The 20,770-nt window shown below is 46.0% G+C and overlaps 1 protein-coding gene across 2 annotated transcripts in view; it reads right to left on the bottom strand.

Moving 5' to 3' along the window:
- Positions 1–20,770, bottom strand: part of LOC104992857 (multidrug resistance-associated protein 4) — a 176,435-nt gene that overhangs the window by 139,413 nt on the left and 16,252 nt on the right. For both annotated transcript variants that reach the window (XM_010845860.1, XM_010845859.1), the window contains exons 2-3: positions 9,140–9,250; positions 8,496–8,616 (exon numbers count right to left, since the gene is read on the bottom strand). In XM_010845860.1, the coding sequence (XP_010844162.1) occupies positions 8,496–8,616; positions 9,140–9,195 (177 nt within the window). In that variant the 5' untranslated portion in view covers positions 9,196–9,250. The remainder of the gene's footprint in view (positions 1–8,495; positions 8,617–9,139; positions 9,251–20,770) is intronic.

Raw genomic sequence — 20,770 nt, 5'->3', positions numbered from 1 at the left:
GACTACCCTGGTGGTCCAGTGGCTAAGACCCCATGTTCCCAATGCAGGGGGCTCAGGTTCAATCCCTGGTCAAAGAAAAAGATCCCACATGTAACAACTAAGAGTTTGAACAACTAAAGATCCTATATACCACAACTGAGACCTGCTGCAGAAGCCAAATAAATAAATATTAAAAAACAAACAAACAAAAAAAACAACCTAATCAGGAGCCTTTATAAACTGAGACATTGGCACAAACATAAGATACCCTCTTTCCAACCCTGAACTCTACACATACAGGGATCAAGAGAATGGAGTCCAGCTTCTGCTGGAGTTTCTCGAAGAAATCAGGCTTGGGAGATTCCCAGGATCCCAGGCCCAGGGTACACTGTATCACTGTCTCTCCAGCCCAGAAGTTGCGATATTCCTTGGAGCCAAAAATTAAATACAGCAGAAGCCAAGCTAAAAAAATGATGTCATCCATGTTTCTTCATCTGCCAAACACTACAGGTACTGGTTTAGAATACATATTACCAATCTTCTTTTCCCCAAGGCAAAAATTACAATTCTAAACCAATGAGTTGGGAAGCATTGGGACTTATATTTTAAGTATGGCATAGGGAAAACAATTTTCTTTCACAAAACTAATGTCAAAAAAACTGCAACACTTGCCCACTCTGCCAAACGGACACTCCACCCCACAATCTACTTCTGCCCGCTTGTCGCTCCTTGAAGGTCCCTTTCTCTCTCACCAAGGAAAACCAAACACTCATGAAATCCAAGTCACCAAAAGTAAACACCTTGGCCCTCGACATCATTTCCTCCAGAATTCTCAAAGGACAAAATGCCAGAAAGTTTGGAGATTGTTCCAGAATTCGGTTTTTCCTTTTAAGCAGTCCCTCCTTAATAATACAGACAAGGTATATAATTGATGGGTTTGCTTTTGATAGCTCTGTCTGTCCAAAGCCGAAGAAGCCACATGCAGGACAAAGGGAAGGAGAATCAAAAACTTCAGTCAGCAAACAAAACTAACACATATTTTCTGCTCAGTCAACTAATGCCTGATCAGATTATTCACAGAATGCTGTCTCCGTCCTTCACAGGAATGCAACACGGAAGCCCAACACTCATGTCTTGCTCTGCACACACAAACCCACACATTCACTGACGGCCTTGCCTTCCACAAGGTCATGGAAGGTTTCATCTAGTAGGGAAAAGAAGGTGAACACTGTTTAGCTGAATATTTATGAGTAAGATGATCATATGAGAATAAGTTTTCCCAAGAACACAAAGGCTCGTTGTTACATTTCCAGCAAGCCCCATGATTCATCCCAAGGGGCATGAAGAGCTTATTTAAAAAGCCCCTCACATAGTATATTGCAAAACACACTGTTTATAGACTTCACTGAGAGAGAAGTCTGAAGAAGTCTTACACAGAGAAGCAAGAATGTCAAACTGTACACAAAGGCAGTCCCAGCCCAGGTGTGACCCAGAGCAGTCCAGAGCTGCAGCCTACAGACCTGGGGCTCTGCACCAGAAGCCCAGTGGTAACAGCCGCCAACCCAAACTTTCCTAAAACTTAAGATTATCTCTGGAATCACTATTGTCTGTGACTCAGCTCTCCACTTGGGCCTAACATTGAAAACCCACCAAAGAGAATACCAACAGAAGTAACAAATTCAGGAAAAATTAGTTTTTGTAAAATAAGGATCACTACTGCCTTAGCATCTTGATTTTTTCCACTGAGGCCAACTTGAATAACCCAGTTGATCAAACAGTCTCATTAAGGAGTATATCTGGTCCATGACCCAAAGTGTCCACACCTCTGTCTGTTCTTGACCCTAACCCTCAACTGAGTGAGAAATAAAACTGAGAAAACATTCAGTATCAAAGTTGAAAGTAGCCAAATGAAAACTTTCCAGATAAACAGGAACAAGGTCAAAATTACTCCTATAATCCCTTCATATTTGATACCCAAACTACAACTCCACAAACCAACTGAGAAGACAGTTTTTATTCCTTCACAAGAATTATTCACAACTGCAAAGACAAAAAGGATTTTTACAAGATCCCAATATAATACCACAACACCGCATGGTTCGAGGTTCGAGTCTCTGAGGCAGACACTGCTTGGTGGAGTCCTTGGTATTCAGCCTCCGGAGAGCACCTCCCATGTGATCCTATCTCTTGTTTTTAGGGGAACTTCTTACACAGCTTGATGCTAGAAACTCCCCAGTGGGTACAGTTCCTCATCTATGATTCCACATGTGCTGCTTTAAACATTTCTTGCCCAAGTCTGTTATCTCTGATTCATGAGAAAAAAAAGAAAACACAGGAACTAGAAACCATCTAACACAGAAGGAAGTAAGTGGGTGAGCTTATGGGAAAATGAACAGGCAGCTAATCTTTAGAAACTGAAGAGATAACAATGCTGGACTTGAGAAAGATCCAGAGCTAAGAGGGAAAGCAGTGAATTTGGGGAAATTAAACCATCAGTCTTCCAGTCTATCAGTTTTCACTCCTCCATTACACAGTGGACTTCATCCTGAGGGCATCACCCAAGAGGAGCTGAGAGCTCCGATGCCTGTAGCCCAGCCCCCAGAAACTGGTTTGAGTGAGTGAGTGAAAGTTGCTCAGTTGTGTCCACCTCTTTTCAACCCCATGGACTATAGAGTCCATGGAATTCTTCAGGCCAGAACACTGGACTGGGATAGCTGTTCCCTTCTCCAGGGGATCTTCCCAACCTAGGGATCAAACCCAGGTATCCTGCATTGCAGGCAGATTCTTTATCAGCTGAGTCACAAGGCCAGAATACTGGAGTGGGTACCTAATCCCTTCTCCAGCAGATTTTCCCAACCCAGGAATTGAACCGGGGTCTCCTGAATTGCAGGCTGATTCTTTACCAATTGAGCTTTCAGGGAAGACCCCCAAAACTCACAACAAATTAGGAATGGAGACTGAAGTCCCCTCTCTCCCTGGAAGATTCTGGATGCAGAAACTAACCCCACATAAGCATCTGCGATCCTCCTGTCCTACAGTGTCAAGGCAGCTGAGCCTGGGGGGATAACAGACCTATCGTGAATGATTTACAAGAACCACAAAGGGTTTTAAGCAGAATTCCATGAGATCTATCATACTTTCAAGAAAAACCCATATGAACCCAGGTCTTGACATTCCAGCTAAAGGGTAGGGCGCAGGAAGGGGGGCTCATGAGAAGTTAATAGGCAACCCAGAATAAACAAAGCAGAAAGATAGAGTTGGATTCATTATGCAAATCCATTCTCCACTGACAAAATGCTTTTGTGTTTCAGGGCCAACACTCTCTTTCAGGTACAGAGCAGAAGAAGCCCTTACAAATGGAGATTTCCTTCCTGTGTCTCCATCTCAAAAAAGTCAGCTCAAAATAGTCTTTACTCCAAAAAGGCAGATTCTAGGGTAATGCATTCTGCGACCTTGTTCTATTCTTCTATTTTTTGAAATGTTCCTTAAAATCTCCAGGGAAAAAGAAAACCCCACGCTGCAGGAAGCAGCAGAAAGAGGAGTACAAAGCTGTTGTCAGAAAAAAGTCTTGGCTCTGTGATCTAGTGGCTCAATCGGTAAAGAATCCACCTGTCATGCAGGAGACCTGGGTTCAATCCTCTGGAGAAGGAAATGGCAATCCCTCCAGTCTTGCCTGGGAAATCCCATTGACAGAGGAGCCTAGTGGGCTACAGTCTATGCGGTTGCAAGAGTACAACACGACTTAGCAACTAAACCTGTGACTCTTCAGTGGAGGCTGTGGAAGGAGAGGAAATCTCAGGACAGAACACAAAGAACACTGGTCTAGGAATCAAAACACTGTGCTTCAGAAACCAGGTTGGCCACCTGCGAATCACATGACCCAGGCCGCTCTTGGGCCCTCCTGTACCCCCAGGTCCTCATCGTTGGAAATACCTGCCTTGCCTCCCTCGGAGGAATCCTGGGACAACTAAATGAGTTACAACAGCTCAGAGTGCTCTTAAACTAGAATCAAAACAAATGTAAACTACGATCACTTTACTATACATAACTTGCAGGAAGAGACCTATTGTATTCTTAATGGCAGAGGCTGGTTTTGGCAGAGGCTGGTTTCGCAAACAGCTTGGACAACTCTTCACTGCTCACAGGTGATCATAGCAGAACAAGAACTCTTGAGAAAAGTCATTCATAAAAGCTCACTCTTATGGACAGTAATGAAAAGTATCAGTTCTAGCCAGATTTTTGAAATCTGATCCATTATAAATGCAGTCTTGTAAAAATAAGTTACCTACTTCCTGACTTCAAAAAGAAAACAGGTTGAAGGGATGCGTAGAATAGGTGATGGAGATTAAAAGGTACAGTCTTACAGGTGTAAAATTAAAAAGGCAAGAGAATGTAATGTGCAGCATAGGAAATATAGTCAATAATATTGGAAGAGCTCTGTATGGTGATAGAGGGTAACTAGACTTAATAGGGTGAGCATTCTGTAATGTACAGAAATGTTTAATCACTATGTTATATATGTGAAACTAATATAATATTGTAAGTCTACCATTCTGAAATTGAAAAAAAATTGTTATAATAAAAATTAACATATGTTTTTAAAAACAAAAACGATTGAAAAGCATTCCCCTCATTTAGGCCTCAAGGTCATCACTGTGGATATTAATAACACCTAATGGCTAGTGCTATGCTCTTAAGAGGGGCTTCCCTAATAGCTCAGTTGGTAAAGAATCTGCATGCAATGCAGGAGACCCTGGTTCAACTTCTGGGTTGGGAAGATCCGCTGGAGAAGGGATAGGCTACCCACTCCAGTATTAATGGGCTCCCCCTGTGGCTAAGCTGGTAAAGAATCCACCTGCAGTGTGGGAGACCTGCGTTTGATCCCTATGTTGGGAAGATCCCCTGGAGAATGGAAAGGCTATCCACTCCAGTATTCTGGCCTGGAGAATTCCATGGACTGTATAGTCCATGGGGTCGAAGAGTCGGACACGACTGTGAGACTTTCATGATGCTCTTAAGAACCCGCAGGGTGCACACAGCAAGTCTGCTCTGCAGGTTCCTGTCTTGCTTTGCTCAATGCTCCCTCCTCCTCTCTCTTGCGGTGTAGTCCTCAGGGGTTACTCCAGCCCCAGAGTTTCTTTGCCACCAGCAGCCACTCCTCAGCCTCCTGGGTGGAGCAGAAGTGAGGGACACATGGAAGGAGGGTTGGGAAATAAATGCAAAGACCACTCAGCTCTTGGGAAACCAGCCCTGAGTTGAGGCACAAAGCCCACTGTGGGATGCAGAAGATTCTGTTTACTTCCTGCCCATCAGCTGAGCTCCAAAGTGAAAACGTACACAAATATGTGCGTGTTCCTACAGCTTCCACCTAAAACAGAGACAACCAGCAAAAACGGCCTTGAACAAAGACCAAGTGACAGGACAAGGCCAGGCCATTTCTAAGGTTCCCAGAAAGAGTACATAAACCCTGGCCACTCCTCCCCTCTCAGGGGAAGGGACTGCGTGAACCCACTCTGGCTCTCTGAGGTCACCCCACTTACACACCAGCAGTGGAGACCTCACCTGTCAGTGCGAAGCCCTGATGACCTGGGGAGGTGGTCTCTGTGTCTCTGGTCCAGGCAGAGGTTTCAGGCCCCTCCTCTCCACCCTGAGGGCCCTGGGCAGGCAGAGACCTGTCCTCCCCACCTGCGGTCCCCATGAAGGCACACACAGAGGCCAGATGTGCTGGGAACTCATTGGCTGTTCTGTTCTGTTCTAATTAGCATCAGCCTGCAAGAGCTCCTCGAACCCTTAAAGTCACTCCTAATACTCATAGGAGAGGTTTTCATGGTTTTGAAATCCGAACCCTAAATGCCTCGCCCTGGACTGGCATCACCCTGCCTCTTCCCACTGGTGCTGCTGCCAGTAGTTCAAGGGAAGGCCCTGCCTGTGTTGTGGCTGATCAGAGCACACTGCGTGGGAATCATGGATGATCCATGCAGCATTCTGTGCACCAGATGAACCAAAAGAGGGCTGCAGGTCACACAGAAAACATGTTTGCATTTTAGAAAATCCTGGGCTGAGTTTAGATCTATCAGTATCTAACATAGATCAGCAAGCAGCATAGATAGAAGATAAAAAACCGGAAAGCTGCTTCATAAAATCAATTATTTAACTAACGTTCATTGCACTTTTCTCAGTAGCTTTAATCACTGAAAACACAAAAGAGTACCTGAAAATGAGTTCTAAAATCAGATCCTTACTAGCTTCGTCATAAGAAATGATTTCTAATTTCTCCAAAACAGCAGTGTGTCAAAAGGCAAGTCAAGGAAAAGAGGAATGTTTGTGCTGGATTTCAAACTTCTTTTGACTGCCAACAACGACAAACTTCTTAAGCTTCAATGGCCCTGAACTCCCTGAATTCCAATGCATCAGAACTAAGAGTTTACCAGTTCTACCAGTGTCCCAAGGACACAAATTTTGAGTTAGCACTGTATGCCAGTCACCTAGGAATATAGGAACAGTCACCAAGGGAATACAGGCCACTGTCTAGTTTTATGCTTTAAACCACCAAGGTCGCAACACAGCAAGATCAAGAAACCTCCCTCCTGGGAGGAAGCCCAGTTTCACCTGATTAATCTGCTACCCTCCCAGAGATTGTCTGGTTCCCACCCTAAGACCTCAGGCCTGGAACACACCCTGCATGTGGGAAAGTGTATTCAGACACCAGAACAGGAAAACTTCTCCACACTCTGGTAACTGACCTGGGGTTCTCACTCTCACTGAACAGATGCATTCCCAGATTCACTGGGATATCAGCTTTTAGCAAGCAACTTAGCACATGTACTAAAAAAACAACAAAGAAGATTCCACCTCTGTGCAGATTATCAACGTCCTAACACAGCCACTATCTATGACCTCCGCCTTTTCCCTGGTCCATCTCAAGGAGCTGATCTGGAATGGTTTCATAACAAGCGTGGATGGATGTTTAGAACTTAAAGTCATCAGAATAGTCACAAGCTCATTCACTTGTAGCAAAGGCCAACCCACCTTTGGTCATCAAGAATTAAACCTCCCAGGACCACTCAGTCACCTGGGAGCTGACAGATTCTCTGTCTCTCCAGTTGTGTGGGGTGGACTTTACTTGCCCAGTTGCCCACTGCCCGCAGTGCCCTTCCGTTCAGCTCAGCCTTTAAACAAGAGCCACGCCGCCCACCTGCCACCTGGCCTATCACCTCACCCCAACATGATGGACTGAGGACAACTCACACCTTCTCCACCTAAAACACCCCTTTCACAGCAACTGCATCTTCCATCCCTCCAGCCCTCACACACTCACAGGCCGCCCGTGTCCCTAAGGCAGCACTAAGGAACCACGGAAAGCACGAGCCACCCAGGGGGGTCTGCAGCAGACCCCCAGCAGGCTCAGCCAGAACAGGGGGCTGACGGCACTGTGTCCCCAGGTGGACTGTCCTCTGGGGGATCTTGACCCAGGATCTTCAGGGTCATGGAGGTCACTGACCTAATGGCTTTCTACTCTGGTTTGCCCTGTACATTCCTTCCTCTACCCTCTGCCAATGCCAGGCTACCAGGATCCCCCTTCAACCAGCAGACCAGCCCCACAGTCAGGGATAGAAAAGAGCATGGGAAAAAAAGAAAAGAAAAGAGCATGGAGGGTGCACAGAAGTCATGGTGAAGCTGGAGCTCCCCCCCACAGCGGGGATCTGACCTGGGTGACCGGGCCCGTGGGGAGGGGGCACCCTCCTGGGGAAAAGTATGCTCTTGGAAGTTCTAGCAGCTCCTGCCCAGATGCAGGGCCCTGGGTTCTGTTCCACAAGAAGAGGAGAAGCGACAATCCCTTCTTAGGAAACCATTTATCAGATGTGACCTGGGCAAGTTAACAATCATTTGCTGAGTGCCTGTAAAATGTCTTCTAGGATCAAGGCTTCCCAAGTGGCTCAGTGGTAAAGAATCTGCCTGTAATGCAAGAGATGTGGGTTCAACTCCTGGGTCAGGAAGATCCCCTGGAGAAGGAAATGGGAACTCACTCTAGTATTCTTGCCTGGAGAATTCCATGGACACAGGAGCCTGGAGGGCTACTAGGCCAAAGTTTCCCAAAGAGTCAGACATGACTCAGCAACTGAGTGCACACGCATGCATTCTGGGCTCGGATCCAAGTTTACTTCCTCAAAACCACAGGGTACACATTCTTTGAGGTTGTAGGATCTTCTTTTGATCAAGGACCACTCTTAGCATTCATACTGAACACCAAGAACACTCTAACATGGCATAAAATTCTCCTTTTCAGTGTCATCTTTCCATAACACTGTTTTAATCAGTTAAAAGGAAAATAATAATCCCCGGAGGTCCAGTACTTTAAGCATCTGTCTATTCTAAAGATACATCAACCACTGACTACATCACAGATAAGTTTTCAGACACACTGTATCCTGTGACCTCTCTCCCACAGGTCTCATCCATCTCAGTACTGAACCACATGCACTGAAAAGCAATGCACTGTATGTAAAAGCTTTTACCTCAATTAATGTAAAAATTCCCAAAACTACATAGGATTTCCAGTAACATTTTATGATTGCTTTTGTTAAAGAAGGCTCCCGTGCATCTTTCTCGGCTCTCAAAACCTCTTGATCCCAGTACCTGCGATGAGAAACAAAACACAATAAACAACAGGTGTCCACCACAGGGAACGCAGGGGAGGGGCGGGGTGGGAGATAAGCCTTTACCACAAGGCGCTCTGTGGCTGCCCCACAGGTGCGGGCAAGCTGCTCACAGGGCTCCTGAAAGATGAGCGGTGCAGACTGAAGCACCAGAAAAACGAACCTTGAGGGGAGAGCCCCTGCCAAGTTTTGCTGGATTCTCAGCACCATGAGCAGCTCAGAGGGCAGACTCCCTCCTCCAGGGACCCCACCTCCAGGGACAGAGATCGGCCTGCAGGGCCATGACTGCGGGCTCCCTCCACGTCCACAAACGTACAGGGCTCAGCCCTCCAAAGTGGGCTGAGCCCAGGGTCAGCCCGAGGGGGTGAGTGTGCAGGGTCAGGAGAGGAGGCTCAGAAGAACCCAGAGGAAGGCAAACCGCAACCCCCACCTCCACCCCACACCTTCAGCCACACGTGAAAATTCTCACTGTCCTTCCCCTTCTCCCTGCTGTCTGTGCTCACCCTTGCAGCTCTTCTCCAAGGTGCTGGGAGCGATCTTCTGGAAGCACTGAGTACATGTCATCTTCTTCTAATCTCCGTTTGTGACCAATTTTAAACAAGGGGTTTAGCCACCTGTGAAAAATTAAGAGAAACGGAGAATGACATGTATCCAAAGTACACATCTTTGTCTAATCAGATTCCGACTCTGACAGGCTTTGTTGTTTGTTTGTTTTTAAAAAGAGGTCTACAGAAATAGGTTCCCAGGTGGCTCAGAATCCACCTGCAATGCGGAAGACTCAGGTTTGATTCCCAGGTCGGGAAGATCCCCTGGAGAAGGGAATCCTGACAGAATACCCACTCCAGTATTCTTGCCTAGAGAATTCCATGGACAGGGGAGTCTGATGGGCTACAGTCCATGGCGGGGTCACAAAAAGTTGAACACAACTGAGAGACTAACACTTTCACTTTCAGTTTTAAATATATACAAATATGGGAAAAACACAGACACATATACACGTAGTCCCTAACTCTACATGGTGAGACACCCTCGAAGCAATGACACACTGGTACCAAAGATCATTCAAGCCCCCAGACCTTGGTGTTTTGGTTTTTTAACATACATTATTACAATTTGTTCGTTTCTGAGAAGAACTTCTAAGGACAACTCTCAGCAACTTTCAAATATGTGACACATTATTAGCAACAATAGTCACCATGCTGAATGTCTCCCTGACTTATTTGTACCTGAAGTTTCTGCCTCTTGGCCCCCTTCACCCAGACCTTTGCTTTTTAATATTCTTTCTAAGAGGAGCCAGGGTTCCCTGAAGCAATGGCTGATTCCAATGTTGCTGCCATATGTACTGTAAGTCACTCAGTCATATCTGAATCTTTGTGACCCCATAGACTGTAGTGTACCAGGCTCCTTTGTCCATAGGATTCTCCAGGGAGAATACTGGAGTGGGTTGCCATTCCCTTCTCCAGGGAATCTTCCCAACCCAGGGATCAAACCTGAGTCTCTTGCATTGGCAGGTGGATTCTTTACCACTGAGCCACCAGGAAAGTACTAAAATATTAGCAGCTGACAATATGTATTAGCAGCTGACAATTAGCTTTTTTTGGTCATAATGCAAGCGCCTGACATTATGTTTTGGAGACACTCACTTTGGAGACTTCAGCTAGAATAAACACAGGCCACCTAGACAACTAGATAAGGAGCCCGGCCACTCCACTCCTGAAGCTCCCTTTTTCAGAAAGCTCTAATTGACCTGCTAACAGACCATCTGATTTCTGATAACAGACTGTTTATTTCTCCGTTCCTATACTTTAATTCTCACTCATGTCTTTAGTTACCAACAGATACTGACTGGAAACCCCATGTACCCAGCCATTGACCCCAACAAGGCAGAAGCACAGGTCCAGGTTCGCTCATGATCCATCTCGCTCTCTGCCTAGGACCTTGCTGTGTGGCCCCAGGCATGCCTTTTACCCTCCAGGACATGTGCATAATAAACTTTGCCATTTCAAAGTTCCCTGATGGTCATAGTCAAGAACCACAAGGACAAGTCCAGCCACAGCATGGGCTCCAATGGGGAAAATGTCTGTGGGGGCTGCTGTAACAAGAATGGGCCCAGGTGAGCAGAGCCCCAGGCATTCCCAGCAACAGCATCACTATTGATAGGCTGAGACCAACAGGCATGTAAAGTGTAAGATAAGCCGGGGACAACTTGCCTCATAAAATAAACAGCTCAAGGAATCATAAACATGTGTCCAGAGGACAAAGAAGCCAGCTTGAGGTACTCATGCTAGCCAAATCTGGGATACTAGGATATTAAGTAAGTGTCAATAAGTGATAACCCAGTAATAATGAAAAAATCCATGACTCTTTACTGCTTCATAAATAGGAGAAGGGAAAGCCTGCATTCTACAACAGAAACAAATATAGAGGGAACAATAGAGTCAGGAAATGATCAGTAGAAGTTAAAACTAGTGTGAAAGTTTAATGTGAATCATGATATTTACATAGTCTCAAACTATCCCTCTACAAATTACTTATTATTGATGGAAAAAACAGTAACTGTACAAAAGACTAAAAGACCTTATTCAAACCAATTATGTATCATTTAAATGATAATGATTAATATGCAAAGACAGCCCAAAGATGAATATCATCTACTGATTTTGACAGGGTAAGGAAATTTCCAAAGCCAGATGATAATCACCCATGAAAGCAGAGACCACATTTCTCTTATTTATTGCGTTATTCCTAGCATAATACACAGAGAAGGCAATGGCACCCCACTCACACGACTGAGCAACTTCACTTTCACTTTTCACTTTCATGCATTGGAGAAGGAAATGGCAACCCACTCCAGTGTTCTTGCCTGGAGAATCCCAGGGATGGGGAGGCCTGGTGGGCTGCCGTCTATGGGGTCGCACAGAGTCAGACACGACTGAAGTGACTTAGCAGCAGCAGCATAATATAGGTAAAGAGATGCTCAAGAATTCTTTGTTGAATAAATGAAATGTCTTTCAATTATCAAAGAAGCCATAAGAGAGACTGAGCTTCAGGTATTGCTCACCCTGGCCTCCTGGCATCTCTAAAGAACCCCAGTCCAGGATTCCAGTCCCAGCAGTGGTCCTGAAGACCCCAGGTCTCAACTATGGCCTCCCTCCACTTCATCCCCTCCAGTTCAGCATCTCCATGACCCTTAATATCTCTAGGTCTCAATTTCCTTCCAAAACAAAAGTATAGATCTGTAAGCATAACCACTACACAAGTTTGAAACATGCTTGGCCCTTCATCCTACAGTCATTCCCTACACGGAGAAGGTGATGGCACCCCACTCCAGTACTCTTTTGCCTGGAAAATCCCATGGATGGAGGAGCCTAGGAGGCTGCAGTCCATGGGGTCTCAAAGAGTTGGACATGGCTGAGCAACTTCACTTTCACTTTTCACTTTCATGCATTGGAGAAGGAAATGGCAACCCACTCCAGTGTTCTTGCCTGGAGAATCCCAGGGACGGGGGAGCCTGGTGGGCTGCCGTCTATGGGGTCGCACAGAGTCGGACACGACTGAAGCGACTTAGCAGCAGCAGCAGCAGCAGCAGCATTCCCTACAGAAAATGCGCAGGGAATTAGCACTGGGACGTAACCCTGAAAGGCCCTCTTTAAAACTCTGCTTGCCCGGGGGTAAGAGTCTCAACATCGCTTCATCAGGGAAATGCAAATGAAAACTATAATGAGATGCTATCTCACATATATTAGGATGGCTATTAGAAGAAGGAAAGGAGGGAAGGCAGGGAGGAGACTGGAAGAAAATAATAAGTGTTGGGAAGGATGTGGAGAAACTGGAACCCTTGCACACTGCTGGTGGGAGTGTAAAGTAATGTGGTCACAAAGGACAAATACGGCGGGATTCCACTGACAGGAAGAACTTAAATTCAGGGAGAAACCAAGTGGCCCAAAGGCTGCCAGGGGCAGGATGGGAGTGGGTAGTTATTGTTTAATTACACATGAATGTAGGATGAAGAGAGTACTGGAAACTGACTGTACAACAATGTGAATGTATTTCACACTACTGAACCGTATGCTTTAAAATGGTCAAGGTGGGAAAATTCTTTGTTGCATGCCTTTATCACAATTTTTTTTTAATGTAATGATACTGTGCCACGTTCTCGTTGCAGGAACTTCAACTTGCCATAGAACTTCTCGACATTGGCCTCCAGCAAATGGGGATAACACCTGGAGATAACAACACTCACCTGGGCTGCTGAGAGATCAACTGAAATGGTCAGTGATGCTCTGAACACAACCAAGTCTGGTCAGACAAAGAACAGCCATCGCCACGGCAACGCTCTTGAATAATTCCCATGTAAGCCCCAGCAAAAAATAGATGACGGTGCTCAACTAGGCAGATTTATTTCCCCACGGTTCTTGATTTAAGGACCCTCACCAAGCCCTTCACCATATCATATCTCAAAAAGCCAAGCCGAGCCTTCTGGGTACCATCAAGGGGTGAAGGTTTTCACTCCCATCACATGGCGTGCTGACTGACAGGAGGCTAAAGTGTGTCTCCCCACCTGAACAAAAGAGCTAGACAGGGAGACTTGAGTCAATTCACACCCTGACTCCAATTTGTCACTGACAGCGTTTGCTCAACAATTCCATCTCTGCCAAGTAAGCCCTCCCTCCAATCCAGTTCCTCCAAGAGTGGTCCTCCCCACCAAGGATACCCGTTCCTCCCCTCCCACCAGTATCTCTACCCAGCAGCAGCATCTCCTCCTCACTGTCCCAGAGAGCACACCTCCTTCATGGCAATGACTACTTACACACTACATGGACTCTCCATGAGCCTCACGTGCCACGGCGCCTGGCACAGACAACACTGGAATCCATCCAGAATGACATCAAAACACCCACGCTGCTGGTGAGCTATCTTCAAAACATGTCATCACCCTGGCTTTCCCTAAGTGGCCCTCAGCCAAATCCAATTAGCCATACTTGACTGGCAATGCTCAAGCTAGAGCCTTCTCTCCTTTCTTCTTTCAGTTCAGTTCAGTTCCTCAGTCGTGTCTGACTTTGTGACCCCATGGACCACAGCACTTCAGGCCTCCCTGTCCATCACCAACCCCTGGAGTTTACTCAAACTCATGTCCATTGAGTCAGCGATGCCATCCAACCATCTCATCCTCTGTCATCCCCTTCTCCTCCCACCTTCAATCCTTACCAGCATCAGGGTCTTTTCAAATGTGTCAGCTCTTCACATAAGGTGACCAAGTATTGGAGTTTCAGCTTCAACATCAGTCCTTCCAATGAATATTCAGGACTGATTTCCTTTAGGATGGACTGGTTGGATCTCCTTGCAGTCCAAGGGACTCTCAAGAGTCTTCTCCAACATCACAGTTCAAAATCATCAATTCTTCATCATTCAGCCTTCTTCACAGTCCAACTCTCACATCCATATATGACCACAGGAAAAACCATAGCCTTGACTAGCCAGACCTTTGTTGGCAAAGTAATGTCTCTGCTTTTCAATATGCTATCTAGGTTGGTCATAACTTTTCTTCCAAGGAGTAAGCGTCTTTTAATTGCATGGCTGCAGTCACCATCTGTGGGGATTTTGGAGCCCCCCCACTCCAAATAAACTGTCACTGTTTCCACTGTTTCCCCATTTATTTGCCATGAAGTGATGGGACCAGATGCCATGATCTTAGTTTTCTGAATGTTGAGCTTTAAACCAACTTTTTCACTCTCCTCTTTCACTTTCATCAAGAGGTTCTTTAACTTTCTTCTTCTTTAACTTTCTTCATTTCCTAAAACTTGCTCAGAATCCATTTTCTCATCCTTGTGCTAAGCTAAGTGATAGTACAGGCTGCGTACCCCTCCCTCCCCAAGGTTCTCCAGCTCCCTGCACATCCTCTGTCCTGGGGCCCACCAGGGTCCTCCCAGCCTGTGGGGCCGGCAAAACCTTCCGGCCTCACAGCTTCCAGGCCTTTTCTATTTCATCCCTGGCCTTCTTGACTCCCTTTTCTTGCCACTGGCTAATCCATGCCTTTCGCATCTTCATAGTGTCCTTTGTCTTATCACCACATACCTTCCCAACATTTTTTCCCACACTACAACCAACACTGAGAATCTACAACTATCGTGCATGGTAACTACCCTAATCCCCTTCTCAAAAAAAAGAAAAAAATTATTTTGACACATTTGGACACAATTCAGTTAACAATGAGAATAAAACAAGGAATCACGAGTAAAATAATACTCACGCTGGCCACCTCCCAAGGTTTTGAAGGGATTAAAACAGTGCTTGTTGGAACTAACAAGTAAGGGACCTCACATCCATCAGGTGATCAACCTTATCTACTTAGTGCAGCATGAAAGGCCACCACTAGATACAGGACTCCGTCATCACCAAAGTCCCCCTGAGCTCCTGAGTGCCTGGTGCTGACTCGCCTCTGAATATCAGGCTTTCAGGGCCTGTTCCAATCAAGCGCTTCCTTCCAAACTATTCAAGTTCTCCCCCCATGAGGAAAGACAGAGCTTTGGTTCCAAGTTCCAGGTATCCCCGCTGACAATGGGGAGTATGACTGCCTACCCAAGCAAGGCTTTGATGGCTCTTCACTGCGATTTGAGAAACCACAAAGCATAGGAAAGAAACTACCTTACTTAGGTCAAAGAACAATTCCAGAAGCTGAATTAAATATATATGAACATGAAGTCACATTTTCTTTGTCAAAAGGACCCGGTTAACCCAAGGCTACAGAACTGAGGGTCATCTTGATGCTTTTCACAGATTGCTCAAAGTGTATCAGTCTGTGGGAAATAAACGTTGGTGCATTTAGCTTAATGTAGGCTCATAGAGCTCGAGAAGCTGCACCTCGGGCTTCATCAGTGCTCTGGGTCTGCCCATGCTATGGGCACATGTCCCCTGATATTTTCTATTCTATCCTACTTCATTACAAAATAAATGCCAGGTGGTATACGTATAATGACAGAAGCATTACTCACAGTATCCAAAAGGTGAAAGTGACCCAAGAGGAACAATGATGAAATGTACCAAAATGTGGTACACGTTTTCTGGTACATGAGACGCACATACATTAGAGTATTGTTTTGTTGTTTAGTAGCCAAGTCATATCTGACTCCTTTGCTACCTCCTGGACTGCAGCCTGCCAGGCTCCTCTGTCCATGGGATTTCCCATGCAAGAATACTGGAGTGGGTTGCCATTTCCTTCTCCAGGGGATCTTTCTGACCCAGGGATCAAACCTGGGTCACCTGCATTGGCAGGTGTGGATTCTTTACCACTGAGCCACCAGGGAAGCCCACATTGGAATATTTCTAAGCCTTGAAACTGGAGGATATTATGCTAAGTGAAATAAGCCATCACACTGAGAACACCATATGATTCAACTTATATGCTGTATCCAAAAGAATCAAAATGAGAGAGACAGCAGGATGGTGACCACCAGGGGATCAGGGGAGGGGAATGGGTAGTCAGAGTAATAGGTACATTCCATCGCTACTAATGAAAAGAATCCTGTGGATGTTGATGACAGTTGCACAGGGTGAAACATCATTGCTGCGACTCAAGGGTACACTTGAAAATGGTTACAGTGGTACATATCATGCTGCATATTTTACCACAAACTTTTTAAATTGTTTTTAAAAAGAAAGAAATACCAGCTGAAATTGATTAAATTAATTTCCCAGCTGCACTAATGGGTTGTTATGTCTGAACAACACTGGTGTGGACAGCAACGCTCTTAGGGCCACCATCTCCATAACAGACTGGGGCTCCCTTGAGGGCAGACGGCCTCACAGACTCCGTGACCAGCATGGCCCCTGGGACACAGTGAAGCTCAGTGAACACTAAGCCGCATGGTAATAACCTCCTCTGAGGGCTTTTGTCCCTCCCCCCCTCACATTAGGTGGCCACTCTGGGTCAGCTGTTTCCCACAGAGTGAGAAGGAAGTGACATGTAAAAGAAGCCAAGTACTTAAGCTATAAAGGGCAATACCTCTCTGGGCAGGCCCACACTCTCAGGAGGGCTCACGGATGCCCCAGGAGTACACAAAGCCCCAGAAACATTGGCACATCTTCCCAGAAATTACAGTAACTTGTGGAGCATTTAAAAAAAAAGAAAAGCAGACATGGTGCTCAGGGCTAGTGCAATGGGATGACCCTGAGAGATGGGGTGGGGAGGGAGGTGGGAGCGGGGTTCAGGATGGGGAACACATGTACACCCATGGCTGATTCATGTCAGTGTATGGCAAAACCACCACAATATTGTAATTAGCCTCCAATTAAAATAAATAAATTTTTAAAAATAATTTAAAAAAGAAAGAAAATCAATACTGAATGAAAGGAAAAATTAGCAAAGACATGCTATGACCTTTATAGGTTTTCACCACCCCACTTTGCTCAGTGTTCAGTCCCTTCGCTCAGTGTCCAGCCCCTTTATGCAGTGTTCCAGCCATGCTGACCTGTTGTGTTTCCAAGAGCCCGCCTGGCTCCTGACTGCTGTGCCCCTTCCTGAGAATAGACATTTTTTCTCATTTCCCCCATGATTACTTAACACCTTTTCTCTCCCAGGTCTCAAGCCAATTGCTGCCTCCACAGAAAGTCCTGGACTGCCTTGTTTACAAAAGCAGATCCAGCTTTTCTATTTCCTTCTTCCAGCTTTCTTTTTACCCTTTTACTGCAATCTATTTGCTGAGAGAAAAAAATAACGCACTTATGTATTTTGTCCCTCTCCTCGCTGGAATAAGAGCTCCATGAGGGCAGGACCCAGTCGATCCCTGGCAATTCACTGGGCCTGGCACCGAGTGAGTCATTCAGAACTCGGCAGAGTAAATGAATGGATGACCGTCTGGTGGAGAAAACAGCGGCGAAGAGCACTCACACACGCTCTCTACATCTCTTGATGAGAGGGGAATGTGTAGGTCTGCTGAGGCCAGTTTAATCATTCAAGTGCCCTCAACCCACTCAAGTAAGTCATTTATTGTTGAACAAATTATGCATTTTAAAGCACTTTTAGCTGTGGTGAATTATTAACCACTGGTTAATGTTCCCTGCAGCTTCTGCCAGCCCTGATTACTGGAGGCTTTTGTGGCCCAGCCTGGGCAGGGCTGGTGAGGCAAGGGGGCTACAGAAATAGGGAGACCTGGGTCAGCGAGTCTAAAAGCAGGGGCTGGAGGGAGGGACAAGTGAGAGGCACGCAGAAAGATCTCACAGTAAGACCCTGGTGGCTCAAGGGGTAAAGAATCCAACAGCAATGCAGGAGACCCTGGTTCGATCCCTGTGTCAGGAAGATCCCCAGAGGAGGAAATGGCAGCCCACTCCAGTATTCTTGCTTGGCAAATCCCATGGACACAGGAGTCCGGTGGGCTACAGTAGTCCATGGGTTTGCAAGAGTTGAACACAACTAGGCAACTAAACCGACCACCTCACTAGAACTGTTTCCTCTAAGGCAGGAGTTCTCCAGCTCAGCAATGCTGACATCTCAGGCTGCATGGTTCTTTCCTGTGGGAGGCACTTCTGTGCTTTGTAGGAGGGTGAGCACTATCCCAGGACTATTTCCTCCAGATGCCAGTAGTATCTCCTCACCCCAAATTGTGACAACCTACAGCGACAATACCTGCGTAGCAAAATCTCCTGGATCAGAACAACTGCCCCACCATCTTTCTGGAAAAGGGGTAGAACTTTTCTTCAAAGGTTGGCCCCAGAGAGTAGCCACAGGATACTGGCAGGAGGCCCTTAGCCAACAAATCAAGGATGATGATATATCAACATATCACTATTAGTGGTGGCTCAGATGATAAAGAATCAGCCTGCAATGAAGGAGACCAGAGTTCGATCCTGGGATAGGGAAGATCCTCTGGAAAAGGAAATGGCAACCCACTCCGGGATTCTTGCCTGGAAAATTTCATGGACAGGAGGAGTCTGGTGGGCTATAGTCCATAGGGTTGCAAAGAGTCGGACACGACTGAGCAACTAACACTTTCAATTGTCCTCCAGCAATTAAGGCTGGGGAACAAGGGATCAACGTTAACATATTAAGATATGAAGTGGCAAGTGAGGTTTTGAGCTATGCACACAGGATCTGCTTCTTGGCTTTTGCAGTAGGGATAAAGGGATCAAACCCCCAGCTTACGCATCTTCTGTACAGAACAGGTTCTCAAACTGTGGTCCCTAGAGTAACAAGATTAGCATCCTGTAACTCCTCATCAGAAAAACAAATTCTCAGTCCCAACCATGATCTACGCTGAGTAAGGCTCAGCCATCCATACTATACCAAGCCTTCCAGGTGATCCTGATGCTGGCTCAAGTTCGAGACCCTGCCATAGAGTGTGCTTTAACACACTTCTGGTATTTATACCAACAGTCCCAACCACAGTGAAGTCAAAATCACAAGCTCAGACTGGGTTATTTTTAAATAAAGACCAACAGGTATCCAGAGCCCCATCCCAAATGAATGAATCAGAGTGAACCAAGACGGAACCCAAGGGGTGGTCTTCTTAAAGACCCCACTAGACAGTTCCAGTCATCAGCCAGGTCTGGGAACCATTTGCTAGAGGGAGGTTACGGAGTATTTCTAGGAGAACAAAGCTTGAGTCGAGTCCAGAAGAATCACTTGGCATTCACTAAGGAGATGAGAGGACAAGGAAAGAAGCTTTCCAGAAAAACAAAACCAAGAAAAAGTATTTGCATGGAGTCTAACAGGATGAAGGGAGGTGAAGTCATTACTGCTTTTTTGACAATTGGCTTCAACCGATAACAAATCTGAGGTTCTGTGGGGTTTGGGTTTTTTTTTTTTAACCACACTGCATGGCATGTGGGGTAGCTTGGTTCCCTGACCAAAGACCAAACCCATGCCCCCTGCATTTGAAGCTTAGAGTCTTAACCACTGGACTGCCACAGAAGTCCCCTCTTTGTGCATGCATGCTAAATCGCTTCAGTTGTTTATGATTCTGTGTGACTCTATGCACTGTAGCCTGCCAGACTCCTCTGTCTATGGGATTCCCCAGGCAAGAATACTGGATTGGGCTGCCATGCCCTTCTCCAGGAAATCTTCCCTACCCAAGAATAGAACCCAGGTCTCCTGCACTGCAGACAGATTCTTCACCAGTTTCGGCCAATCTTCAAATTGCTCCCTGATTGCAGGGTCAGCTGAAATCTTAAGTGTGATAGCCTATAATTTCTGAGAGCTTTTGTGCATTCCTCACTAACTAATTCTCTGTGTTCTGTTGTCAACACTTAAAGTGGTGTCTATATTACTGATCAAGCTACAACTTAAAATACTGAAAGAATTATTTAAATAAGAAAAAAAATGTTGACTTATCCTTAAGTGAAGTGAAGTGAAAGTCACTCAGTCATGTCCGTCTCTTCCCGATCCCATGGACTATGCTGCTGCTGCTAAGTCACTTCAGTCATGTCCGACTCTGTGCGACCCCATAGACGGCAGCCCACCAGGCTCCCTCGTCCCTGGGATTCTCCAGGCAAGAACACTGGAGTGGGTTGCCATTTCATTCTCCAAAGCATGAAAGTGAAAAGTGAAAAGGAAGTCGCTCAGTCATGTCCAACTCTTAGCAACCCCATGGACTGCAGCCTACCAGGCTCCTCCATCCATGGGATTTTCCAGGCAAGAGTACTGGAGTGGGGTGCTGTTGCCTTCTCTGCCCATGGACTATACAGTCCATGAAGTTCTCCAGGCCAGAAGACTGGAGAGGGTAGCCCTTCCCTTCTCCAGGGGATCTTCCAACCCAGGTCTCCTGCACTGCAGGCAGATTCTTTACCAGCTGAGCCACAAAGAAAAGTAACAGGAAATTGTGGAATCTTTTAAGCCATTTTGTAGACAATGGACTGTGGAAGGCAAGGAGAGTACTTAGGCATTGACTTTGAAATATTAAGTAGGTGTGACCAATACACTGACTTCATTAATTCATGTAGCTTCACTGAAATAAATTAGATTCATCTTGATGTTGAAGCTTTCCTCTAGTAACACTAATCTTGGTTGTCCTCTGCTTGGTCCTAATTCTGGAGCTATGCCGAAGAATTGATGCTTTTGAACTGTGGTGTTGGAGAAGACTCTTGAGAGTCCCTTGGACTGCAAGGAGATCCAACCAGTCCATCCTAAAGGAGATCAGCCC

The sequence above is a fragment of the Bison bison genome, unplaced genomic scaffold (genome assembly GCF_000754665.1).
Source record: "Bison bison bison isolate TAMUID 2011002044 unplaced genomic scaffold, Bison_UMD1.0 scf7180017864225, whole genome shotgun sequence".
In the NCBI taxonomy this organism is placed as follows: Eukaryota; Metazoa; Chordata; class Mammalia; order Artiodactyla; family Bovidae; genus Bison; species Bison bison.
The sequence above is the reverse complement of the archived record's forward strand: the minus strand, read 5'-3'. Positions and strand labels throughout refer to the sequence as shown.